Consider the following 25183-nt stretch of genomic DNA (forward strand, 5'->3'; position numbering starts at 1 on the left):
TTTAAATAATAATTTTCAACTTCTTTCTTTCTTTCCCTGCAATTATTCTCTTTTTCAGATGAAATTCGTTCTTTTGTTTTTTTTTTTTTTTTTTTTAATTTTTTTTTTCCTTTCCGCACTCACGATCTTTTCGAGATAATTAAAGTTCAGACGAATTCGTTTCGTTTTTCTTTTTATTTCTTTTTTATTTTTCCTTTTTTTAATATTTTTAAAATTTTTTCCTTTTTTTTAATTATTAATTTTTTAATTTATTTCTATTTTATTTTTCCTTTTTTTAGTTCGAACTTATTATTTATTATTATTATTATTATTAATTTTTTTGTTTTTATTAATTTTCTCTCTATATGAAAAATTTAATGGTTTTGAAAATTTTTACCCTCTTACGTATTGGTTGGGCCAAAAAGTTACGAGAAGACATTGAACATTCTATTAATCGTTTTCGTTGGACTGACTTTTTTTTATCTTCCTTCAACCCCCCTCCCCTCCTCTGACCCCTCCTCACCTCCACATCGCAAACCTTTTATTACGCATGCGCAAAGAGTCTTCGAAATGGAGCGGTGATTGATTTTTTTTATATCATTTGAGAATTTTTGGCCAAACATATGATTTATTTATATCTTCAAGAAATAAAGAATTTCTTTTTACGAGACGCGTAGGATATGTCTTTAACGTTTACTATTCTATTCTATAACGTTAGATGTCAAATTAAAATTCTTTGAAACGAAATGAAAATGGAAAAACGTTGGTTAGGAATGCTCGACGAGGTACGAAAGAGACAAATGGTTCGTGAATATATAAAAGTATGCATATTTAAAACAAACGATTAACTCAAATGACAGAACAAAACGAGGATGGAATTGTTAATAGAAACGAGTCTTGACTAAGAGAGGGAGTCGGACTCGCAGTAAAGTGGAATCATCGACGTAATCGTAATCTAACTAATACAATAATAAATATACGCATAAGATCGGGAACGATATAATCAACTTTAATTACGTACGAAATCATCAAGAACATTAGACGCACAAAGCCATGTTTAAAGGGGTAGATGGTATAAAATTACAAAAGAAAGAAAAAAAAAGTAACAAAAAAAAAAAGATTTAATAATAATAAATTATAGATGATCGATCATAAATGAATGAAAGCATTGTGTTCATTGATTCGATTTTTCTATTTATACGTTTCACCATTACGTAACAAAATTCTACTAAACGATCATGTTTCCAGAGTTAAAACGTTAAAATGTTAACCGAGCTTCGAGTTGATTAGTTTCGACATCTAAAGAAGAAAAAGAAAAAAAAAAAAAACGAAAACAGAAAAACAGAATAGAAAAAATGAAAAGAGAAATAATAATAACTTTGTTATATCGTCTAAAATCGTATTAAACGATCAATAATAGTTATGTGTGTGTATGTGCATATTTATATATATATATATATATATATATATCATGCTTATATATACGTATGTATGTGTTAATGTATGTATATATTTATGTATGTATGTATATATATATAACTACAGTGCTAATAGTTTTCTCTTGTGGAACTTTGCCAAGTTTTAATACGACTAAAATTTCGTTGTTTCCTATACATATATTGTATATATGCGTATATATATAATATAAATATATATATATATATATATATATATATATATATATATATATATATATATACGAAGAATAGGGAGCGAAAATTTTTTGATGATTTTATTTAAGATTTATTTGATTTTTTTTTTTTTTTTTTTTATTAAATAAACTAAAATTAATTTATATTTTATTTAATTGATAATCAATTACTTTCTTTGTTTTTTTCAATAATTTTAAATTTCTTTAAAAAGAAAGAAAAATCATTTGAAAAATCGACTTTTAATCTCGAATCTACGAAACTTTTTGATCCTCTCTGTATATTACATTCTCGTAACATACGTTTGTATGTATTTTGAAATTTTTCGATTTGATTTTAAATATCAAGAAAAGTTTGTTGATATTTTTTTCAACAAATTAAATATGAACTATTAATGAAGTTAACATTTTTGTTCAAAGCTTAATTAATTAGTTTCTTATTATATATAGCGTGTGTCCGATTAAAATTTAACAATTTTATGTTTATAGTAATTGTTTAATCATTGTATATTGTCTAATTATTGTTTATCAGTTTGAAACATTTCGTTGGTCTTCGAGTAAATGATTTTGCAACGACAAATGATGATTTTAATTTAATTGTATGAAAATGCACGCGGCACAGGCGCAGACGCACACACAAATGTGATTCGAATTAAATGGAAATTGGAAATCTATTATTGAAATCGGTACACCCTGTATATTTGTGTATTCAGCTTGGAACACGCAGGTCTGTATTATTCTTGATAAAAAAAAAAAAAAAAAAAAAAAAAAAAAAAGAAAGAAAGAAAAAAGAAAACAAAAAAATTTGTTGAATTCGTAGAGCGTTCCCTTCTAACCTCGTTTTTTCTTCTTCTTCTTTTTTCCCCCCTTTTTTTTTTCATTTCTTCTCTTTTTTCTTTCCTTCTTTTTACATTTTCGTTTACATGGGTTCATCGAACGAGAACAATGCATTCCAAAAAAAAAAAAAAAAAAAAAAGAAAGAAAAAGAAAAAGAAAAAGAATTCCCCTCACAGGGTTCATCTTTTTTTCCTTTTATTTTTGATTTCTTCTTTTTTTTTTCTTTTTTCCTCCTTCCTCTCTCTCTCTCTCTCTCTCTCTCTCTCTCTCTCTCTCTCTCTCTCTCTCTCTCTCTCTCTCTTTCTCTTCCTCTTTTTTTGGTCCTATCCTCTACCCACCCATCCACCCATCCTCTTCTCTCCCTTCGCTCTTATTCGGATACCTTCCTGGTTTTTTGATTTTCGAAGGCTGTGCTACGAGACTAGTGGAATATATAGTGGATTGAAAAATTTATTGTTTAGAATCAAAAACTTTTTCTTCATTCCTTTTTCAATTTTTTTTTTAGTCCTCTTTTAAAGTTAATCCTACAAATGTATTTTTTGTATTTTGTATTCTTTCTTTCACGTTCTATTTTTATTTTATTTGAATTTATTGTATTTGTTGTAAAACCGTCTTTTTCTTTTCTTTCCTTTTCTTCTTCTTCTTCTTCTTCTTCCTTTTTTTTTTTTCCATAAACAGAATTGTTTAGTACAATAAGATCGATTTATCGTTGGTTTTGATTTATTATCAAATTTGACGTTTCCACGATTATTTACGCTTTTATCCTTTAGATTTCTTTTCTGTTATTTATTTTCTTTTTTTTTTTTTATGTTTTTCATTTTCATTTTTTTACTTTTATTTTTATTTATTTATATATATATATATATATATTTTTTTTTTTCTAATTATTCTCTACGCCACGTGATATATTATCATCATTTTGGTTTTCATTGCTTTTAAAAGATATAAAGGAAAATCATTCGGGGAATTGGTTTCTAATGATTTTCTAGATTGCTATCGTGTTAGATTTTATGAAAGAGACAAAAATATTCATTCTAATATTGATTCTAAAAAGACAATGTAAATGTCATTGTAACTTTTGATTACTATTGATATTTGTATTTATATAAATATAAAATTTGCATCGATTTGTTCGTATTTACGAGTATAAAAATTGCATAGAACAATTTTTTTCAATTTTTATTTTTATTTCTATTTTCGAAGAAGATAAAGAAAAACGAAAACATTTAAATCTTTTATTAATGCGTACGAGATTAAAAAAGTTAATTCATAAATTTTCTAAATTTCAATGTTAATTAAGTATAAATAACGGCAACAACTAATTGCGTAATATTAATTAAGACAAAAAACAAGAAAAAAAAAAAAAAACATAAAGGAAGAAAAAAAAGAAGAAAAACAACAGAGAATAGAAACAAATCTATTATCGACGTTTTAAAAATATAAAAAAAATGCATATGCGAATATTCTACAAATATCAATAGTAAAAAAAAAAAAAAAAACCAACTAGTTCTTGAACGTTATACAGTCAAGTCTTTTTTACCGAGGAAAAATCTTATCTTTCCTATTTCTCTTTTTTTTTTTCTCTTCTCTTCCTTTATCTTTTTCTTTATGGAAAAATCGAGTTGTGTGGAATGTCGTTCATTTAACGACAACCATGCAATGTTTCTTTTTGTGACAATTCACAAAACGCATTGAGTCATGCTTCGAAAGCGTTAAAGAAGACGCGTACCCGCGGTATTAATAGTTTTCTATTTTCAGCTCATTATCAGGAATCAGGGTTGTCTAATTCAACACGTTACTTTACCTATTGATCTAAACGAATAGAAAAATTATGTTTCATCATTTGACATTAGTATGTTTATTTTCTATTTTTCTTTCTCTTTCTTACATACATGCACACACACACACACACACACACACACACACATATATATATATATATATATTTATATAAATGAATTTTATTATAAAGCGATCATTCGAATATAAAAATTTTTCAATTAAAATTTTTATTGATCGATCATACTTATATATACGTATATGTATATGTGTATACATGCGTGCGTGTGTATGTGTGTGTATGTGGCTGTGTTTATTCTTTTTAATTTATTATTTGTTAGAAAACAAAAAAAAAACGAATGGATTTTGTTATAACGTGATCACTTGAATATAAAGATTTTTCAATTAAAATTTTTATTGATCGAACATGCATGTGTATGTGTGTGTGTATGTATGTGTGAGTATGCGCGTGCGTGTATTTATTTATTTTTGTTAATTTATTATTTATTAGAAAAGAAACAAAGGAATTTTTTTTATTACGCGATAGTTTAGATTTATATATATATATATATATATATATATATATATATATATATATATACATATTTATAATATTTAACTTATTATTTCTTGAATTTTATTCGTTATAATAAAAATTAAATAATAAAAGTACACACACACACATATATATATATATATATGTATATGTGTATACTTGAAGATATATTTCTTTGACTATTAATAAGATTTTTACGAGATTCGTAAAAGCATAAACGATCAACAGAGATTGTTAACGTAACCCAAACGCGTTGCGGAGCTGTCTCGTTGAGAGTAAATTATTGACGGTGAGATCATCGTAACAGTCGTGATTACGAGTCTCTTGTAAGAGAATATATATAACGCGTGTCTCAAGATACATAGAAATTTGTTTCAATTGGTCCTATATCTACAATCATAATCAAATATATCTATGTAGATATGTATGTCCAATCGATGAGTCACTCTTTCTAACAATATTGACATTAAATACATACTTCCATACATATATAAATATATATTGATATATTATGTATACATACATATACATATATAAATATATATATATATATATAAATATACATATATATTTAGTATATATAGATCATAAAGTTCTCTCCAGATATTCTTATCTTTGCACATATATATGTATATATATATATATATATTTCTTTTTTCTTTTTTTCTTTTTTCAACGGAATGGATACACTTTCGTATAAGATTAAGCGAAATGAAAATTCGTTTTGTTTCTTCGTTTGGAAAAAAAGAAGAAACGATTTTTTGTTTATCGATTTACCAACCTTGTTAGTGCGATTAAAAAAATGATATAACACTTCTTGCCCGTTGATTCGTTCGTTTATTTCATTGGAAAAAACAAAAAAAAGAAAAAAGAAAAAAAGAAAAATAAAAACGTTCGATTTGTTAGTGTTCATAAAGAAAAATAAAAAAGGAAAGAAAAGAAAGGAACAAAAAAGTGATTGCAGAAAGAAAGAGAGAGAGAGAAAGAAAAAGAGAAAAAGATAGATAGATAGAGAGAGAGAGAGAGAGAGAGAGAGAGAGAGTTTGTTAAGTTGGTACGAATTTTTCATCGTGAAAAAAACTCGCAGCGTTTATTTTCTTTCAACGAAAGAAGCGATGTTTTTTCGGGAAGGGATTGCGAAAAAATAAAAAAAAAAAAAAAAAATAAAAAAAAAACAAGAACAAGAAACAAAAACAAAAGGGAAAAAGGGAAAAGATACAGAACCAAAAGGAAAAAAATAAAAGAAAAAAAAGAAGAAAATATAGGAAAGAGATAATAAAAGAAAGAAGAAGGAGAATAAGAAGAAGAGGAGGAGGAAGAAGAAGGGGAGGAAAAAAATAAACTAAGAAATAAATAAAAAGTGCAGGTAGTTTCTTTTTTCTCTCTTTTTTTTTTTCTTTCTTTTTTCTCCCTCTTCTCCCCCCTCTTCCTCCCTAGAAGAGCCAGCCGTGATTACGGCAGGAGCTTTTGTTTTTACCAGGGAAATTATCCTTTAAGCATTTCACACACTCTACCAACGTTAAGAGAAAGTTGATTGTGGCGAAGTAATATATCTGGTTGTGTTTCCTCTCCCTCAACCACCACCTCCAACTTATCTCCCACCAGCCCACACCATCAATCCCCTCACCTCTCTTCCACCGTCCTCGTACGCGTACGGTTTTTCAAGGATAATCCCCTTTGGATTGTGAAAGAACGAGAAAGGAACCCTCCTAATCTCTTACACCATTCCACACATATCCCATCATTTCTTTTTTTTTTTTTTTAATTTATTTTTCTTTTTCCTCCTCCTCCTCCTTCTCCTCTTCTTCTTTGTTTTTTTCTCTTTTTTCTCTTTTTTTTCCTCTATTTCTATTTTTTTCACAGACTACTACTACTATTACTACTACTATTACTGCTACTACTACTATTACTACTACTATTACTGTTACTACTACTATTACTACTACTATTACTACTGATATTACTGCTACTACTACTATTACTACTACTATTACTATTACTATTACCACTACTACACTAGTACTACTACTGTTACTACTACTACTACTACTACTACTACTAATACTATTACTACTATTATACTGTTACTACTACTGATAATACCAATACTATTACTAATATTACTATTGCTCGTTAATTCTTCTTTGCGGTTCTCCACAAATTTCAACTAGCGTGTTGGCAATGTAGCATCATTTCTCTCTCTCTCTCTCTCTCTCTCTCTCTCTCTCTCTCTTTATCTATCTTCTCTTTTTCTATCTTTCGTTCTCTTTCATTCGTTTTCATTCGTTCTCTATGCCTCTCTCTCTCTCTCTCTTTTTCTTTCTCTCTCTCTCTCTCTCTCTCTCTCACACACACACACACTCTCTCTCTTTCTCTCTCTTGTTCTTTTTGCATTTCTGTACTTCCCGTTTCGATAAAAGCTGGCGGTAACACCAAGCGTTATCCCTGCGAGTTCGTAATTGTCGGCTTTTGTCGGCATGCGATATCACGAAAAAATAGGCTCCCTCGCGATTTTGTGTATATCTGCGATTCTTTACCTGCTTTTCCTTTTTTTTTTTTTTTATTCTTTTTCTCTTTTTCTCTTTTTTCTTGTTTCTCTCCTTCTCTCTCTCTCTCTCTCTCTCTCTCTCTCTCTCTCTCTCCCCTTTTTCCCGAGCTATTTCCAGAACGTTTCTCTCGGTTTTTTACTGATTGCTATGCTGGATATTGTGCGTGCGTTGAGAAAGAGATAGAGATAGATAGATAGATAGAGAGAGAGAGGAAGAGAGAGATAGAGGGAGAGGGAGAAGGATAGAGAGATGAATTGTTTGCTATAAACTCGATGCAGATAACTGCTCGTCGTATTTAGTGACATGTAGATGTAAACGTCGAGTTTTAGTTAAGGGTAGGAGGGAGGAGGAGGAGGAGGAGGAGGAGGAGGAGGAGAAGGAGGAGGAAGAGAAGGAGATTTTACTAAATTTACTTTTTAATTGTAGATAAAAATTAAAAAAAAAAAAAAAAAAAGATGTTGAAATTATTCGCTATTCCGACAGATGTTGTTGTGCGTAATGCGTAAAAATCAATTTTCTTTAATTATAAATATAAAAATTATTACGATTTTCTTTTTTCAACTTTTCCTTTTTTTCTCTCCCTTCTTTCTGTTGTTTCTCTCTCTATCTATCCCTTTCTCTCTCTCTCTCTCTCTTTGCTTTTTTTAACTGTTCTTCGGTTGTTTCGTTAGACGTAAATTTTCGTATCGTGGAAAAATGTCGGGTGTTAATGAATTTTTTTATTAATCATATATATATATATAATAATAATTATTATTATTATTGTTCTTTTATTTTATTTATGTTACGTTTCTCAATTCTTTCTTTTTCTTTTTCTTTCGTCAAAACTTGATTAAGAATATTTATGAAGTTTTAGATCACAATCATATTTATTGTTAAAAAAAAAAAAAAAAAAAAAAAAAAAAAAAAAAAAAAAAAGGGAAATAATATTAAATCGGATAACGAAAGATATTTATTTCGATTAAATCAAAAAGTCGTATTTGTTCCAACTCGTTTTCTTTCAACAATCGATCATGCAAATGATTCGTGATTCGATCGCGAAGATCGTAAGGATCACAGACTGGTAATTGGCGTTATTTAGATTTATAGACTCAACCCAGACGGTTTTGCTCGTTCGTTTAATAACCACTTGGGTGCCATGTCAGAAAAACGATTTATGTATGTATCAAGTAGCAAAATTATTTGATTGTTGTAAGCTGCACACGTGTAACCTTTTTACTTATTCATTTGTATAAAATTTATAACGCGAAATTATTATTAAAAAAAAAAAAAAAAAAAAAAAAAAAAAAAGAAAAGAAAATTTTATAAGAACCAAATATGTGTCTAATCTTAAATAAACTATATAAATGTATTTAATAATAATAATAATAATAATAATAATAATAATAATAATAATAATAATAATAATAATCATTAATGATTATAATGATTTATCGGATCGTTTCAAACGAATGTATAATCCAAACGTAAATATAAATTTATCGCTTAAAATTATAAGAAAAAAGGAAAAAGAAAAAAAAAATTAAGAAAAGAAAGAAAAAATAAAATAACAATATAATATTTATAATAGCCACATAATAATAATGAAAATCATTAATGATTATAAGGATTATCTGTCATTATCAAAAGTTTTTTTACAAGTCTATAGTAGAAACATAATAAATAAGCCCATTTATTATTTGCTTTCTTATATTATCATTATATATTATTAGATTAGACAAGAAGTATTAGCTTATCTAGATTCACGTGTTAGACGAATGGAAAATCTAAACGAATATCTAATATTCGTTCATCGTGCAATATTATCTATCACGTACGATAGTATTAACACTTGATTTCGATCATTGTTATAGTCATTATCATCATCATCATTATCATCATCATCATTATCATCATCATCATTATCATCATCATTATCATTATAATTATTATTATCGTATTTATATTTAATAATATTATATATATATATATATATATATATGTAATATTAAATTAATTAATTATATTATTATAATTTCGAAACGATCGTAAAAGAAAAAATTTATTATAAATATAATTATTATAAATATAATTTTTAATAATAATTATAAATATAATATTTCCATAAGTAATTATTATTATTATTTTTTTTTTAACATTTCTAACAAAATAGAAAAAGGATTAAAAAAATTATATAATTAATTGTTGAGATTAGTTAAATAGAAAAAAAATGGATGATCTTTATATATATATATAAAATTCTTCTGATGTTTCAATTTTAATAATTGATTTGATAATTGAATGCAAAAATTCATTAAAAAATATATAAATAAATAAATAAATAAATAAATAAAAGAATTATCCAATTAATTATTAGGATAGTTAATACAAGAAAAAAAAAACAACCAAAGAACGAATTTTTAATTTCAAATTGATAATTGAAAAAAGAAAAAAAAAAAAGAAAAAAATTCGAAAGAAGTCGTACATTGAATTGATTAAATTGTTTGAAAGATATTTTAATTTCGAAACGATCGTATACAAGCGAACATTAATTTTGTTTTTCTCTTTTTTTTTTTTCTCTCTCTCCAAAAGAGAGTTCCGGCTGAAATCCGGATTGATCTAGTTTTCGCTATTAATTAAAGTACGTAATTGACGGTCCGCTGTCATACGGATCGTTCAATTTATTGCAATACTAATACTAATACTAATACTAATACTTCAAAGGCAAGAAAGAGACGTCGAATTTAACGTTTCAAAGATGATCTATGTTAAAAAAAATGCACAGACACACGTATATATATATATATATATATATATATATATATTTATATTTGTGTATTTAAATATTTCTCGTCTTTTATCTTGATATACGACAAAAAGATTTTTATGATAGCCATGAATTTCATTACAACGAGTTTTAATAAGATCTTATAATGTCTTGCAATGATAATGAAAATTAGAACTATTGATAAGGAAAAGAAGAAGAAGAAGTAGAAGAAGAAAAAAAAAAACAGGAAAATAAAAAAGAATTGCCCTGCCACTTTCGCTCCATTTATATTATCTATAAAGGTTTCCTCAAGGTTTCCCGATCCCGCAGCTGCGGTTAGCAAATAATTCGCTCGAAGCGCTAACGCTTGGAATGTCGTTCATGTTTGCAGAAGGAATAAAACGTGATGACGTAGTTCCTTGGTTAAACGTGAAACTTTTATACGAAAGCGCAGTGATACACGTTGGTGATTATTTTCTTTTTTCTTTTTTTTTTTCCTTCTACTTCTACTTCCTCCTTTTTATTTTATAGATATATAGAGATGCAATAATAATGATAATAATGATAATAATAATAATAATAATAATAATAATAATAATAATAATAATAATAATAATGATGATGATGATGATGATGATGATGATGATGATGATAATGGTAAAAATAATAGTAATAATAATAATAATAATAATGTGATAATATAATTATTTTTCTTTTACACACACACACACATTTAACGCACATACATATAAATAAATACACACACACACACATACACACACACACACACACACACACACACACACACACATATATATATTTTTAATAAGTATTTCTATTGAAATAAAAAAAAGAAAAAAAATATTAAAATACATGAAAATTAAATTAATTGCATATATTAATTTTCTTATACATACGCACACATACACACACACACATACGCACATATATATATATATATATATATATATATATTCAAATATATATACGTAAATTTGAATTGAAATTTTTGAAAAATAAAGTAATAAAAATATATTACCTATGAAGTAAATATGAAAAAATTAAAAAAATTTTTTAAACTTTTTTCTTTATTGTTTTTTTTTTTTTCTTTTTTTTCTTTTTAACAAAATTTTCTACGTAAATATATTTTATACTTGTATACAATCGATAGTTTCTGAAATAAACGATGTTTTTCATTCGAGCTCATCCTCGTAGTGAGGCACGTGCTATCCGGATTAAATTGGCGAAAGGCGAGAAGTGAAAGGGGGTATCAACGGTGCAATAGCCTAAGGCTGCAATTATATCGAATCACGAAGCTATGGTAAAAACAGGAAAGGTTCTCACCGTAAAATGTTATCTTTTCTCTTGTTCACTTTCTCATTTCGTAAATTTATTTCGCGTTACAATTTCGCGTTGTACTAGTTTATTGAAAAAAAATCTTCTTAAATTTTTTTTATACAAATTTTTAGACAATATTATAAAAGGACGATGTGTTATAAAAGGACGATGGTTCAGAAAAAAAAAAAAAAAGAAAAAAGAATTTATTTTCATCGTCGAACGGTCTCGATAAGATTAGAATTCTATCTCTTTTAGAATTTATTTTGATTTAATTATTACGATAAATTAGAATTTTATCAATATTAAAATTTATTTCGATGTAATGATCTCGATAAATTAGAATTTTCTTATTATAGAATGTTTTATTTCCTTTTTCTTTTTCTTTTCTTTTTCTTTTTTTTTTTTTTCTTAAAACTGAATTTCTAATTAATTTTTATATTGATCTATTTATAATCTCTCTGATAAGATTTTTATAATAATAAAAATGATGATGTGACGTTGAAAGATTAAAATTTTATCATTATAGAATTGATTTCTTTTTTTCTTTTCTTTTTTTTTTTTTTTTTCTAAAAGGATATTTATCAAAGAATTTTAATAATTATTTTCAGATAAATATACATATATACATATATATTTATCTTATAATTAATAGAAAAAAGATAGAAAGAAAGAAAGAAAGACAGGTTTTTTTTTTTAAATTAATCTAATTCTTTCAAACGTATAACGTAACGATAGAAATAACGTATATAGAGTAAATAAATTTTGCAAGATCTTTATTACGCGGTTAAAAAAATATATATATATATATATATATTTTTTTTTTTTTTTATTAAACCAATTAAAATTTTTCATTACGTTTCTTGACATTAAAAAAGGAAATGATTACACAAAGACTCATTAGATTTATATATATTTTTAATTACGCAAACACAAACACAAACACACATACATATATATACATATACATATAAACAATTAATAAGTTTATTAAATCTTTTAATTAGTTTAATTTTCTGCTAATAAATATAAATAACAATTAGATGCGATTTATATTATAGGTATTTAATAAAATGATCGATTGGATATTTGTACATATCTATTTGATTTGGGAAGGATCAAGAATAGAGAAAGGTCGAGAGTATAGAGGTCATTTGGTATAACCCCATGGGTGCATTTCCTCTGTAGTTCGTTTTCGATTGGTTGGCTTGGCACATCGTACCGGGCACGAGTCCTGGTGTGGTGACCTCGAGAGGACGATGAACGATCCTTGCCACGACCATTAAGAGACTTTCTCGGTTTCCAAGGCGATATCGTGTCCCGCGGTCATTTTGTGTGAGAGTATAAACGAGAAAGAGAGAGAAAGAGAGAGCAGGCGAGGGAGAGAAAGAGAGAGAGAGTGTGTGAATGAGAGAGAAAAAGAGAAAGAGAGAGAGAAAGTGTGGGAGAGAGAGAGAAAGAGAGAAAGAGAGAGAGAAAGAGAGAGGGAGAGAGAGAGAGAGAGAGAAAGAGAGAGGGAGAGAGAGAGAGAGACAGAGAAGAAAAAGAAAAGAGTAAAGAAGACGCCAGTCTCGACTCTATTTTCACTCGAATGAGTTCGATACACACACATATATGTTTTTATCTTCACGTATTTACAAGAACATATACATGTATGTACATATGTTTCCATGTATGTACATGTAATAGAAGATAGTTTCCTCTTTGTCTCTCGTTTACTTTCACTCTTTTCGATCTCGATAGAAAGATTACATTAGAACTATTATTGTATTTTTTCTGGTTGGTTGTGTAATATGTGAAAGAGTATGTGTAATGTTTATACATATATATATATATATATATATATGTATTATAATAATATATCCTATATTAGTGTATTATTAATATTATTAAATACTATAAATATTAAAAATATTATGATAAAATCAATGGGAAGAATAAATTTGTCATTTTTTTTTTTTTCAACAAAAAAATTATACTATACAAATGTATCACATAATATACGTAATATCATAATTCATAATAAGATTTGATAACATATTACTAAGTAGTATGATATATTAAAAAAAAAAAAAAAAAAAAAAATCCAATAATAATATTAGTAATAGTATTGTTGTCGTAATAATTATAATAATTATAACATCAACGATAAAAATGATAATGTTAAAATTAATAAACAAAAATTAACTTATGATACATTTTTAAATGCAAACTAAATCATTCAACGTTTAATCATTTAATTACATAAAACGTATTATAATAATAATTCGAATAATAAATAATTCGAACGGATATTAATTAAATAAATACATAAATAGAACTAATATTAATGCGATTAAATTTTACATAGTAATGATTAATAAATAAATATTCCTCCCCCTCCCTTTTTTTTCTACTCTTTGTGGTAAATAAATCAATAGATAGGATCCGATTGTGGTATATACAACATACATACATACGTACATACATACATTCATTCGTATACACATTATACATACATATACACATCATACTCACATACATACATACATAAATATATACATACATACATACATATATATGAACATACATATATACATTCATACATAGATACATATGAACATACATATATACATACATACATGAAGTGTAGACAAATTCTCTATGGAGTTAGCTTAACTTGTACTTGTAAGTACCAAGAGAGAACGAAACAATACCAACGATATAAATAGAGAAAGGGAGTGAGAGGAAGAAAGAAAGAGAGAAAGAACAAGGAGAGAGAGAGAGAGAGAGAGAGAGAGAGAGAGAGAGAGAGAGAGAGAGAGAGAGAGAGAAGATCCTCTTCGAAGCAGATGTGTATATATATATATATATATATCAGAAAGTAAGTTGATGCTGTGAATCCAACGAGAACCGGTTAACTTCTATAAGCTAGCGCAATGATTACTAAATCATGATAATATTTACTTTAAATTTAAATAAAAACGTCACTTTAATAATTATCAAATATAATACATAATAAATGTCATTTATGTGAGATTTATATATAAGTAGACAAACATATATATGTATATTATGTATATACATTAGATTGATCATTATATAAATTAAGAGTCAGTTTTATTATGTCGTGTTTTTTTTTTTCTTTTCCCTTTTTTCGGAACAAGAGAAAATAAAACAAAACAAAACAAAACAAAAAAAATAAACAAAAAAGGATATATATATCTTTTATTTTTTAAAGAAAAGTTTCATTATATTATTCGTCGAATATTTTGAGATTACGAAACAAAACAATCGACTTTTGATCAAGTCTTTTGATCTGACGATAATTTTTGATCATGACACTTTTGTTTTCATTATATAAAAATTAAAATTAGTTTTTCTTATTGGATATCTCCCGTTGGTATTTATTTATTTATTATTATTTTTTTTTTTTACTTAATTAATTAGATATTTTAATCAAATATTTTTCAAAAATTATTAAATATATATATATATATGTATATATATATTTATATTAATAAATTCGAATTTGGTTGGTTACGTAGTATGAACTATGAACAGAGTTAACAGAAGAATTTTTCAAAGCATCTCAAACCGGAGAATACTGGTATATTAAATGGTATTTTGCATGGTAATAAGTGAGCATTTGTTTAGAAACACCTACTACTACGTTTGTACATTTCTAATCTAAAGCACCATTCTCATTCATTCTCTTGCCCAATACTTATATTTTTTTTTCTCTTTTGTTTTTTTTTGTTTCTTTTCATTTTCTTTGTTCAAATAAATACAAGGAATACAATGTCATTTTATTTTCGGGAGCTATGAAACGTTCAATATTAAAAAAACAAGTTTTATTTTTATTTTTATTTAAATTTATTTATTTATTTATTTATTTATTTATTTATTTTTTTATTTACTAATTCGATACCGAATTTTGATTTTATTTTTAAAGCACATAAGATTCGTCTGTACCATAAAAATAATTAATTAATATAATGATTTGCTCAGGAATTGCCATGGTATAATTATTTATCTTATCGAATAATGATAGGAATTTTAAATAGTTTAAATATATATTATAAAAAAATTATATCAGTCGATTAATTTTTCTTCGATCTAATTGATCCATTGATCTTTTTTAATTTATTACAATCCTTATATGGTATTTTATTTATTAACAAAATGTTTGATACATTCAAAATAGATTATCCATTATTATTCATTAGTTATATTGAATATATATGTATGTGCGTCTATATATATATGTATCCTGTGTGTATATGTGTGTGCGTATGTATGTGTGTTACTTCTAAAGGATTTCAGTTGAACATTGGGAGGAGTTAATATCCTTGATGGAAAATGTAATAGAATCCGTTTTCATGAAATATATTGATGTTGACATTTGATAAAATATCCAGATGTGTGGGTGTGTATATATATATATATGTGTGTGTGTGTGTGTGTATTGATTGATTTTACATGAATTAATGGAAAAATACAAAAGTCGATTTTCCGATGTCGTTATTATAATTATTATAATTATTATAATTATTGTTGTTTATGTCGTCGTTATTATTATTAATATTATTATTACTATTATTATTATTATTATTATTATTATTATTATTATCATTATCATTATTATTATCATTTCAATTATCATCATTTTTTCTCTATTTTTTTTTCTTTTTTCTTTTTTTTTCCTTTAACTTCATCGTTCGATTATAATGACAGACGTATCATAAATATGTCAAGAAAATTTACGTTTTTCTAATCTCACCTATCTATCAAATAAAATATTTCGTAATATTCACGTTTTCCTCAACTTTTAATCGATTAGAAAAGGCATTTGATATCGAGGATTAGCGAATAGTTAATGCCACGTGTCTCGTAGGAAAGATGTTAATGTTTTTCATGAATATTTTAGAAAGGAAGTTTAGTTTAACTCTTAATATTAGATTTAGAAAAATGCGCTTTATACAAGGATATTCAATAACGTCATATTACTTGTTATCTTGGTATGCAATAAGAAACAAGAAAATCATTCTAAGAAAATACATATATATGTATATATAAGAATCATTTTATAAAATATTCGAGTTATGCAAGATCTTAAACATTCTAAGCGTTAGATACATTCCACGTGGTTATCCTTTTTATATATAAAAATGAAATGAACTTACTTTTTATAAATAAAAAGAAAAGTAAATTCATATTAAATAAAGAAATTTTTATATAATGTACTCTATGGGAAAAAAAAAAGATTGTAATAATTACATTCATTTGTCGATTTGATTTTTTATTTTTATTTCAAGTGAAAAAACAAAAAGTAAAAATGTACGTATCCGTTCGACATTAAATGAATTTATTATAGAATTTATGATAAAATTTTAGCGAGTTGAGTGGTTTTAAAGTTATTATAAAATTATTATAATAATTTTTTAAATGTATTGAATTAATGGACGAAAAGGGAGGAAGTTTTTCAACTCGATATATATATATATATATATATATATATTTTCTTTTTTTATTGTATTTTTTAATTTTTTATTTATCATTCTTTAAATATACACCGTGAAATTATTTCTTAAACAATTATTATTGAAATCGAAATATCAGAATGTTACAAGTCGAAAATAATCATCAATTAAATTCTATATAAAATGGATTCAATTTTTTAATTAAACTTTGTATACATTGATAATAGAAGATAAAAAAATAATAGATTTCAATAAGAAAGAGATAGAGATAGAGAGAGAGAGAGAGAGAGAGAAATAGATAAATAGATATCCAATAGATAACATAATTCGATTTGAAAAAATCCAATGAACGAATATCAAATATAAAAATAGATTAATTTTACTGATAACAAGAGACCATATGAATAACACAAAAAAAAATATTAGATGTTTTTTTCTACGAAACGTAAAAAAAATAACAAAAAAAAAAAGAAAGAAAGAAAAAGGAAAAAAAGTAAAAAAGAAAATAAAAAACAAAACCACGTGACGTAAGGTGGCCGTAACGCGGTCCCGAGAAGTATACTCATTATTTGATAAGAAAAATAAGAATAAAATGAAGAAGAAGAAGAAGAAGAAGAAAAACAAAATGAAAAAGAATAATAAAAATAATACTAAGAAGAAGAAGAAGAAGAAGAAGAGGAAGAAGAGGATGAAGGGAAGAGTAAGGAAATAAAGACGAATACAAAGATGGAGACGACGAGGTGGCGAGATGAAAATCTTGGCAAGAAAACAGAAATGAAATCTGTACCAATGTGCGACGCGAGATACGACGCACTGGGCCAAAAGTCAAAAGACGTTGCCGGCCGTGGTTGATTTTTAGTAGCGTCGCGACGCCTCGTCGAGCCGTCCGATCGACATCGTTTCGACCTTCGTTTTCTTATAGGGAAACACGAAAAGGCCTTGGATAGGTAAAAAGGGAGGACGAAGAAATAGAAGAACAAGAAGAAGAAGAAGAAGGAGAAGAACGAGAAAAACAAGAAGAAGAAGAAGAAGAACAAGAAGAAGAAGAACAGGAAGAAAAAGAAGGAAAAAGAGAAGAAGAGGGGGGAGGAGGAGATGCAAGGCGCGTTCGAAACCGCGCGACAGATCGTCGAATTCGAGGAGCTCGTTTCACGGCTTGATCGAATAAACGACGTTGTCGTACGGCCATCTTCTTTGTCACCAACACCACCTTCGCCATCCCTGCTGCCTCCTCCCCCACCACCACTACCACCACCACCGCAACCACCACCTTTACCACCTAGGCGACCTGCACCACCTGCACCTCCACTAACAGGAGCACCACCTCCATCGGCATCAACACCAGCATCACCTGCACATGCACATGCTCATGCACATGCACATGCACATGCACCACCACCACCACCACCATCGTCGTTATCATCTTCTTCGTCTCCTTTATTTAGAAATTCTTTGACGAATTCGACCTTTGATTTTCTTCAAAATAATCCATCGCAAGATGAAAAAAGTGTTCGTGTACATATCGGTATCGACGAGGATCTACGAATGATATTAGAAATGGATCCATCGATCTTCGACAGGACACCATCGCCCGACTTATTATCGGACAATCACTCGGCCAACATCTCGACCCTGCCAAGAGCAATGCGTGTTACTCGACCGCAAGGCTGGTACTGACAATCATCGAGACTAACCACCTACTACTACTACTATTACTATTATTACTGCTACTATAAGACTTTAATCTTCGTTTTAGTTTGACTTACGAGAGAGTGAGAGACAGAGAGTGAGAGAGAGAGAGAGAGAGAGAGAGAAAGAGAGAGAGAGAGAGAGAGAGGGAGAGAGAGAGATTTTAACTTTTACTACTATTATTGCTGTTATTACTATTACTATTACCACTTCTACAACTATTATTATTACCACTACTATTATTGCTACTACTACTACTACTACTATTACTACTACTATTGTTATTACCACTACTACTATTACTACTACTACTTTTGTTATTACCACTACTATTATTTTTGCTACTATTATTATTACTATTATTACTATTGCTATTACTATTAGTATTAATACTACTATTACTACTATTGCTACCACTACTATTATTACTATTATTATTATTGCTACTATTACTGTTGCTACTACTGTTACATATATATATATATATATATATATATATATATATATATATATATATATATACTACTACAACTAATATTAATTACTATTACTACTATTACAACTAATATTACTACTATTAATTATTATTACTACTACTACTACAACTAATATTAGTTTTCTGTTATTTTTTGTTTTTCTCGATTGGCTCGGTTTTCGTAACTGGTTTGTTTTTTTTCTTTCTCTAAATTTATTTTAACGAGATTTTTGTTCTTTTTCTTTTTTTTTTTCTTTTCTTCTTTTATAGTTTTTATAGTAAAAATTTTTTTCGTCGTTCTAATCAGAATATCTCTGAATTATAAAGTCTCATTAGATTGATCTTCGTTAGAAATCATTTTCTTTATGTTAGCATTAGAATTATTTCGTGATATTCAAATTGATTAAAAAATGGGATTACGTATAATTGAGTTATACATACGTTTGATAAATTTTTATGATATTATGATTTGACTTGTTTGACGTGATGAATATTTACGATTATGAAAGTAATACGTTGTGATTAGAATTAGGATATTTCGATAAAGTTCTTCTTACGATGACTTTTGAAAAGATTGTTGATGATTGATTAGAGAATTAATATATGATATTCATTGTGAAATTTTAAAAATGATTAAAAACTTGATCAATAACGTGGAATACGTATTAGATGATTTATATAATTCTAAATGTAATATTGCGATTAGAATCAGATATTGTTTTGTTACATTTGTTGTAAAAATAATGATTAGAAAATTTGATTAGTAAACATGAAGAATATGTTTCATGATATAACGTCAATAAATTTAACAATTTTTGAAAGTGATATATGGAGTTGATTAGGAATTTGATTAAGAATTTGATCGTTCTTTTCATACAAAAATAATACAAAAATTTATTTCGTTCGATGAAATAATTCATCTTTTTTTTTTTTTGTTTGTTTCAAACGATTAGAGAGTTAGAAAATGAGATAAACGTTTTATAACGTTTATTATTTAAAGACTAAAATATGCTGCGATTAAAATCATAAGAATGATTAGCTTGAACAGATTCTTTTGTTGTTGTTGTTATTATTTTTTTTTTTTTTTTTTTTTTTTTTTTTGAATCGATTAAGATTGATATCTGATATTCATAATGAAAGTTTAAGAAATAATTAGAACCTTGATTAGTAACATGGAATAGATAGATCTTCGACGATGTTATAACCTGGAAAATAATATTACGATTAGAATTAGGATCGTTTAGTGATATGCCGTTTTAAGGATAACGATTGGTTAAGTTGATTAGTAAAACGAAAAATATTTTCTACGATATGATGTTAGAATTTTAAAAGATTGTCAATGGTGATACGAAGACATTGATTAGAAAATTAATATCACTGAATTGATTAGAAAATTAAAATCGATTAATAACGTTAGAAATATTTTTCATACTTTTTTAAATTATAATAAAACCGCGTAATTATATCAAAAATATAATTCGATCAATCGTTCTTTTTCATTAAAAAAAAAAAAAAAAAAAAAAAAAAAAATAGCAAAAAGAGAAATAAAATATACAAATATTATTTGAAATAAAATAAATAAATATTACTTAAAATAAAAAATAAATATTACTTAAAAAAATGAACAAATAAATAAATATTTCTTTTCAAAAAAAATAAAACAAACAAACAAACAAACAATGAAATATAATTAAAGAAAAATGAAATATTACTAAAATAAATTACATATATTCGTTCGTAACATAAACATATATACATATATAAATACATATGCATTAATTTTATCTAATATTTTTCAATTGAATGAGCTTAGTCGATTTCCGTGGTATACGTATAAACATATATACGTCGAGATGTTTAGAAATTATCATTGAAATTATCAGGAAAAGACGAAAAAGGACGGAGGATAGATAAATGAAACTAGGTTGCAAAACTTTAACGATAAAACATGAGAATATTGTGGAAAGTAAGTTTTAATGTGTTAGTATAGTGGAAAAGTTCTATCATGTTGTATACTTACTTATACATACACATGACATATATACATATGTGCATATATATATATATATATATATAAATATATATTCACATATGTATATATATATATATATATATATATATATATATATAGATATAATAGACGTCACAAATGTGAGTTCATTTTCCTAGAACTTTAATCGATACGATAGAAGAAAAGAGAAGTTATCAAGGGCGAGAGTGAATCATGGTTAATGACATTCTAATCGTGTGGAGGGAGAAAGAGAGAGAGAGAGAGGGTGGGGAGATGGTGCAGGGGGAGGGAGAGTCAAAGACAGAAAAAGGAAGACAGAAAGGGGAGGTGGGAGATAGACGGAGAGAAAGAGAGAGGTGGTGTGGGGATGGAGACAGAAATTTATTATCTCGAATTGTTTAATGCATATTTTTCATTAATTTTCTTCATTTCATTATTTATTTATTTATTTATTTATTCATTTATTAATTTTTTCTTCATTAACAAGCATTGAACATTTAAATCAAGGTCGCACGTCTATTTTAACGTGCGATTATAATTAATATGAATATAATACGAATATCTAATGCTTTGGTATTGATAATGAAAAAATTTCTTTACATAGAAAGAAATTACATTAGATCTGTATTTAATATAAAAACCATTCGTTTTATATTTACGTTACGTATTTTTTTTTAATTTACGTTTTTTTATTTATTTATTTATTTATTTATTTATTTTTTTTTTTTTTTCAATAATTATTAAAGAAAATGTATAATGGGCATATATATCTTCACGCCTCAGTCTCCTTCTCATTGATATGAATTTTATAAAAATATATTTATGTCGATGAAGTATGTAACAATTATATTTAGAAATAAATTACTTATACTTCGTCATCAAGTTTTCACTTGTCATTTGAAATTGTTATGTAAGAAAATGTAAAAAAAAAAAAAAAAAAAAAAAACGAAGAAGTTAAAGAGAAGAAGAAGAAGAAGAAAAAAAAAATAACATTAAAATTGAATATTAAAGTATAATAATTAATCAATTTTCGTTAGATAAAAAATTTCGTTTGATTTTTAACAATCATTGTTCAATTGATATCATCATTATTCGAATCATTGTTCGATTGATTGATAGTATGACTTAAAATTATTTAAAAAGGAAAAAGAGAAAAAAGTAAATGAATGAAATATTTTTATATTGAAAGTAAAATATTCGTATGAATATATATATATATATATTTTTTTTATAAATAAGAACAAATTCTACGTTAATTTATAATAAGAATTAGCTTTATTATATATATATGTATACACACACATGTAGATGCACAAAAGATTTATTATATTAAAAATAAAAGATTAAGGTAATAAAATTGTATTGTTTATCTTAGAATATGTCTTCTGGGAGACTAATTTGTGAGTTTGTTATAAGCCAGTATACATTAGTATTACGCATAGTTTTTCTCTCTCTCTCTCTCTCTCTCTCTCTCTCTCTCTCTCTCTCTCTCTCTCTCTACCTCGGCAGTAAACATTGAATCCAAATTTAAACGTCCTTGCTGCACATGCACTTTTGACGTACACGAGTTACACATACACACGACAGTCGTCCATGAGTCAAACCTGATAAAATGTTTCTCCTAAATGTGGTCGTGTCTAAAGTTTCTAATACTAATTTTATTCAATAATAATAATAATAATAATAATAATAATAATAATAATAATAATAATAATAATAATAATAATAATAATAATAATAATAATAATAATAATAATAATAATAATAATAATAATAATAATAATAATAATAATAATAATAATAATAATAATAATAATAATAATAATAATAATAATAATAATAATGAATCGTTTCTATCAAGAAATTTTTTAATAATCGTAAATCAATTTAAAATTAAAAAAGATATCCCAAATATTGTGCATTAATTAAGAACATTTTTATTTTTAACGTGTACGTTAATTTAAAAAATTCGAATTTATATGTCAATTAGGAAATTCAAATATAGACAATATTAAAAAAAAAAAAAAAAGAAAAATTATATATATATATGTATATTAATTAATTAAGAAATATAAAAAGAATGTCAATGAAAAAATGATTAAATATATAAAAGTGTATTATTATCATTAAATTGCAATTGGAAATGAATTGGATAATTTAAAAGATAAATTCTTCTACGTAACATTATTATTATTATATTATCGTTCTGTTCAATATTTATTGATTTTTCCTTTTTCTTTTTTTTTTTTTTCTATCATTAAAAATTAAAAATTAGCTGTTCCTTTTTTTCTTTTTTGCTTCGTTGTCATTTAAAAACAAAGAAAGAACAAAAGAAAGGGAAAAAAAAGATGGAAGAACAAAAAGAAAGAAAGAAAGAAAGAAAAGAAAATAAAATTTTAAAAAGTATAGTTAAATCGATTTGACCTTTTGCAATAATGAATTTATCTAAATGCGTTTTAATCGAGAAAGATTTAGAAACAATGATTAATATTAAACCTTCGACGAACTATTATTAATAATCGTCGTCCTTATTTGTGTTTAAATAAAAATTTATTAATCGATCGTGACAATGATGACGATTCCCTCGTAGTTTCTCTAGTATGATAGTAGTCAAGAGGATATACGACTAAAGCAGGCTTTCTGTTAGTGACAGATTCAAACTGATCGTAACAACCTCAGAACGGGGATTATGTTAAGGATTCTGATCGATAGAGACGTCTTCTATCAGAGAGAGAGAGATAGAACTGGTTGCCTTTGATAGCAAGGGCAACAAGATGACAACTATCGATTATAATAGCTGATTCTCCATCGAACGCGATTCAATGCCATCCGAGGAGATCCCGCTGTTTGATTTGTAATTCACTTTCGACGTAACATATGATGGGCTACAACATAGTAATATTGTTATTCTCCTCTTGATTAATCGTCACTAATTAATTATCTCCCATTGATTATATCTTATTATAATTGTTATTATTATTATTTTTTTTCCTTTTTTTTTTTTTTTTTTTTTAGATGTTTTAATATTTTGTGAAATTGTTTAGACATTGCAACTCGATTTTCTTTCTCTATCTTAATTCCGATTATTTAATATATATTTCAATATTTTTTTTATTGTATATATATATTTTTATTTTGTTTTATATATATTTTGTTATATATATATATATATATATATATATATATATATATATATATATTATTTTTTTATATATAATTAAAATATTATTTGAATGGTTTCGTAAAAATATCAAAATATTTTTATATTTTCTTTACCTATGGAAATCAGAATTGTAATATCAGAATATTACAATTGATGAAACTTTTTTTTATTATATTAAAATATTATTTAAAATTGTAAGATTTTAATGATATAAAAATATATTGATATTATAATATAATATAGTAAATAACAATATTACGTAAAATATTGTGTTAAAATATTATTAACTGATTTACAATGTGACGAAAAAAAAAGTTTTTTTAATATTATAAATCTTACAAAAATAATCTTTAATACTACATGATATTAAAATACATAATTTTTTTTTTTGGTAATAAAAAAAAATATATATATATATCTTATAATGTTTCTTAATTTTAATTTGTAATTCTTAATTACATATACATATATATATAATATTTGTATAATAACTCTAAATCTTACAAATTAATATTAATAAAGATCATAAGAAATAAAAAAATATTATTAAATATTAATTAATAAAATATAATAAAAATTTATAATATTTACAAATATTTTCACACACTTTTTTATATATACATACATACATACATACATACATACATACATATATATATATATTTTTTTTTTTTAATTTTCTTTTTAAGTACTTATACGAGCGAATAACAACAACGATATCTTGTTTCTAATTTTTTACATATTCGCAAAGTTTGCTCTAATACAATTCCTATTTTGGTTACGGAATAATAATATTAATATTAACGTCATACGAAAACGATGACTATCGTTCCATCCTGGGTTTATGGTTTTATTTGCATAACTCGAATCGATATCGTGGTTTCGATCGATCGTTCGTTCATTCATTCATTCATTCATTTGTAGATACGTTCAATGCAATGGCCAACCATATGG

At 25.7% G+C, this 25183-nt stretch overlaps 1 protein-coding gene across 6 annotated transcripts in view; it reads left to right on the forward strand.

Annotated features, from left to right (window-relative positions):
• Nucleotides 1–25183, forward strand: part of LOC124431517 (microphthalmia-associated transcription factor) — a 150703-nt gene that overhangs the window by 3633 nt on the left and 121887 nt on the right. The window contains exon 1 of one of the 6 annotated variants that reach the window (XM_046979537.1): nucleotides 17152–18561. The exons of 3 other annotated variants lie outside the window; for them this stretch is intronic. In XM_046979537.1, the coding sequence (XP_046835493.1) occupies nucleotides 17987–18561 (575 nt within the window). In that variant the 5' untranslated portion in view covers nucleotides 17152–17986. Of the gene's footprint in view, nucleotides 1–17151; nucleotides 18562–25183 lie in introns of those variants that run through there. 2 more of the 6 variants (XM_046979535.1, XM_046979536.1) reach the window with 2 other exon arrangements.

The sequence above is a fragment of the Vespa crabro genome, chromosome 21 (assembly GCF_910589235.1).
Source record: "Vespa crabro chromosome 21, iyVesCrab1.2, whole genome shotgun sequence".
NCBI classification, from domain to species: Eukaryota; Metazoa; Arthropoda; class Insecta; order Hymenoptera; family Vespidae; genus Vespa; species Vespa crabro.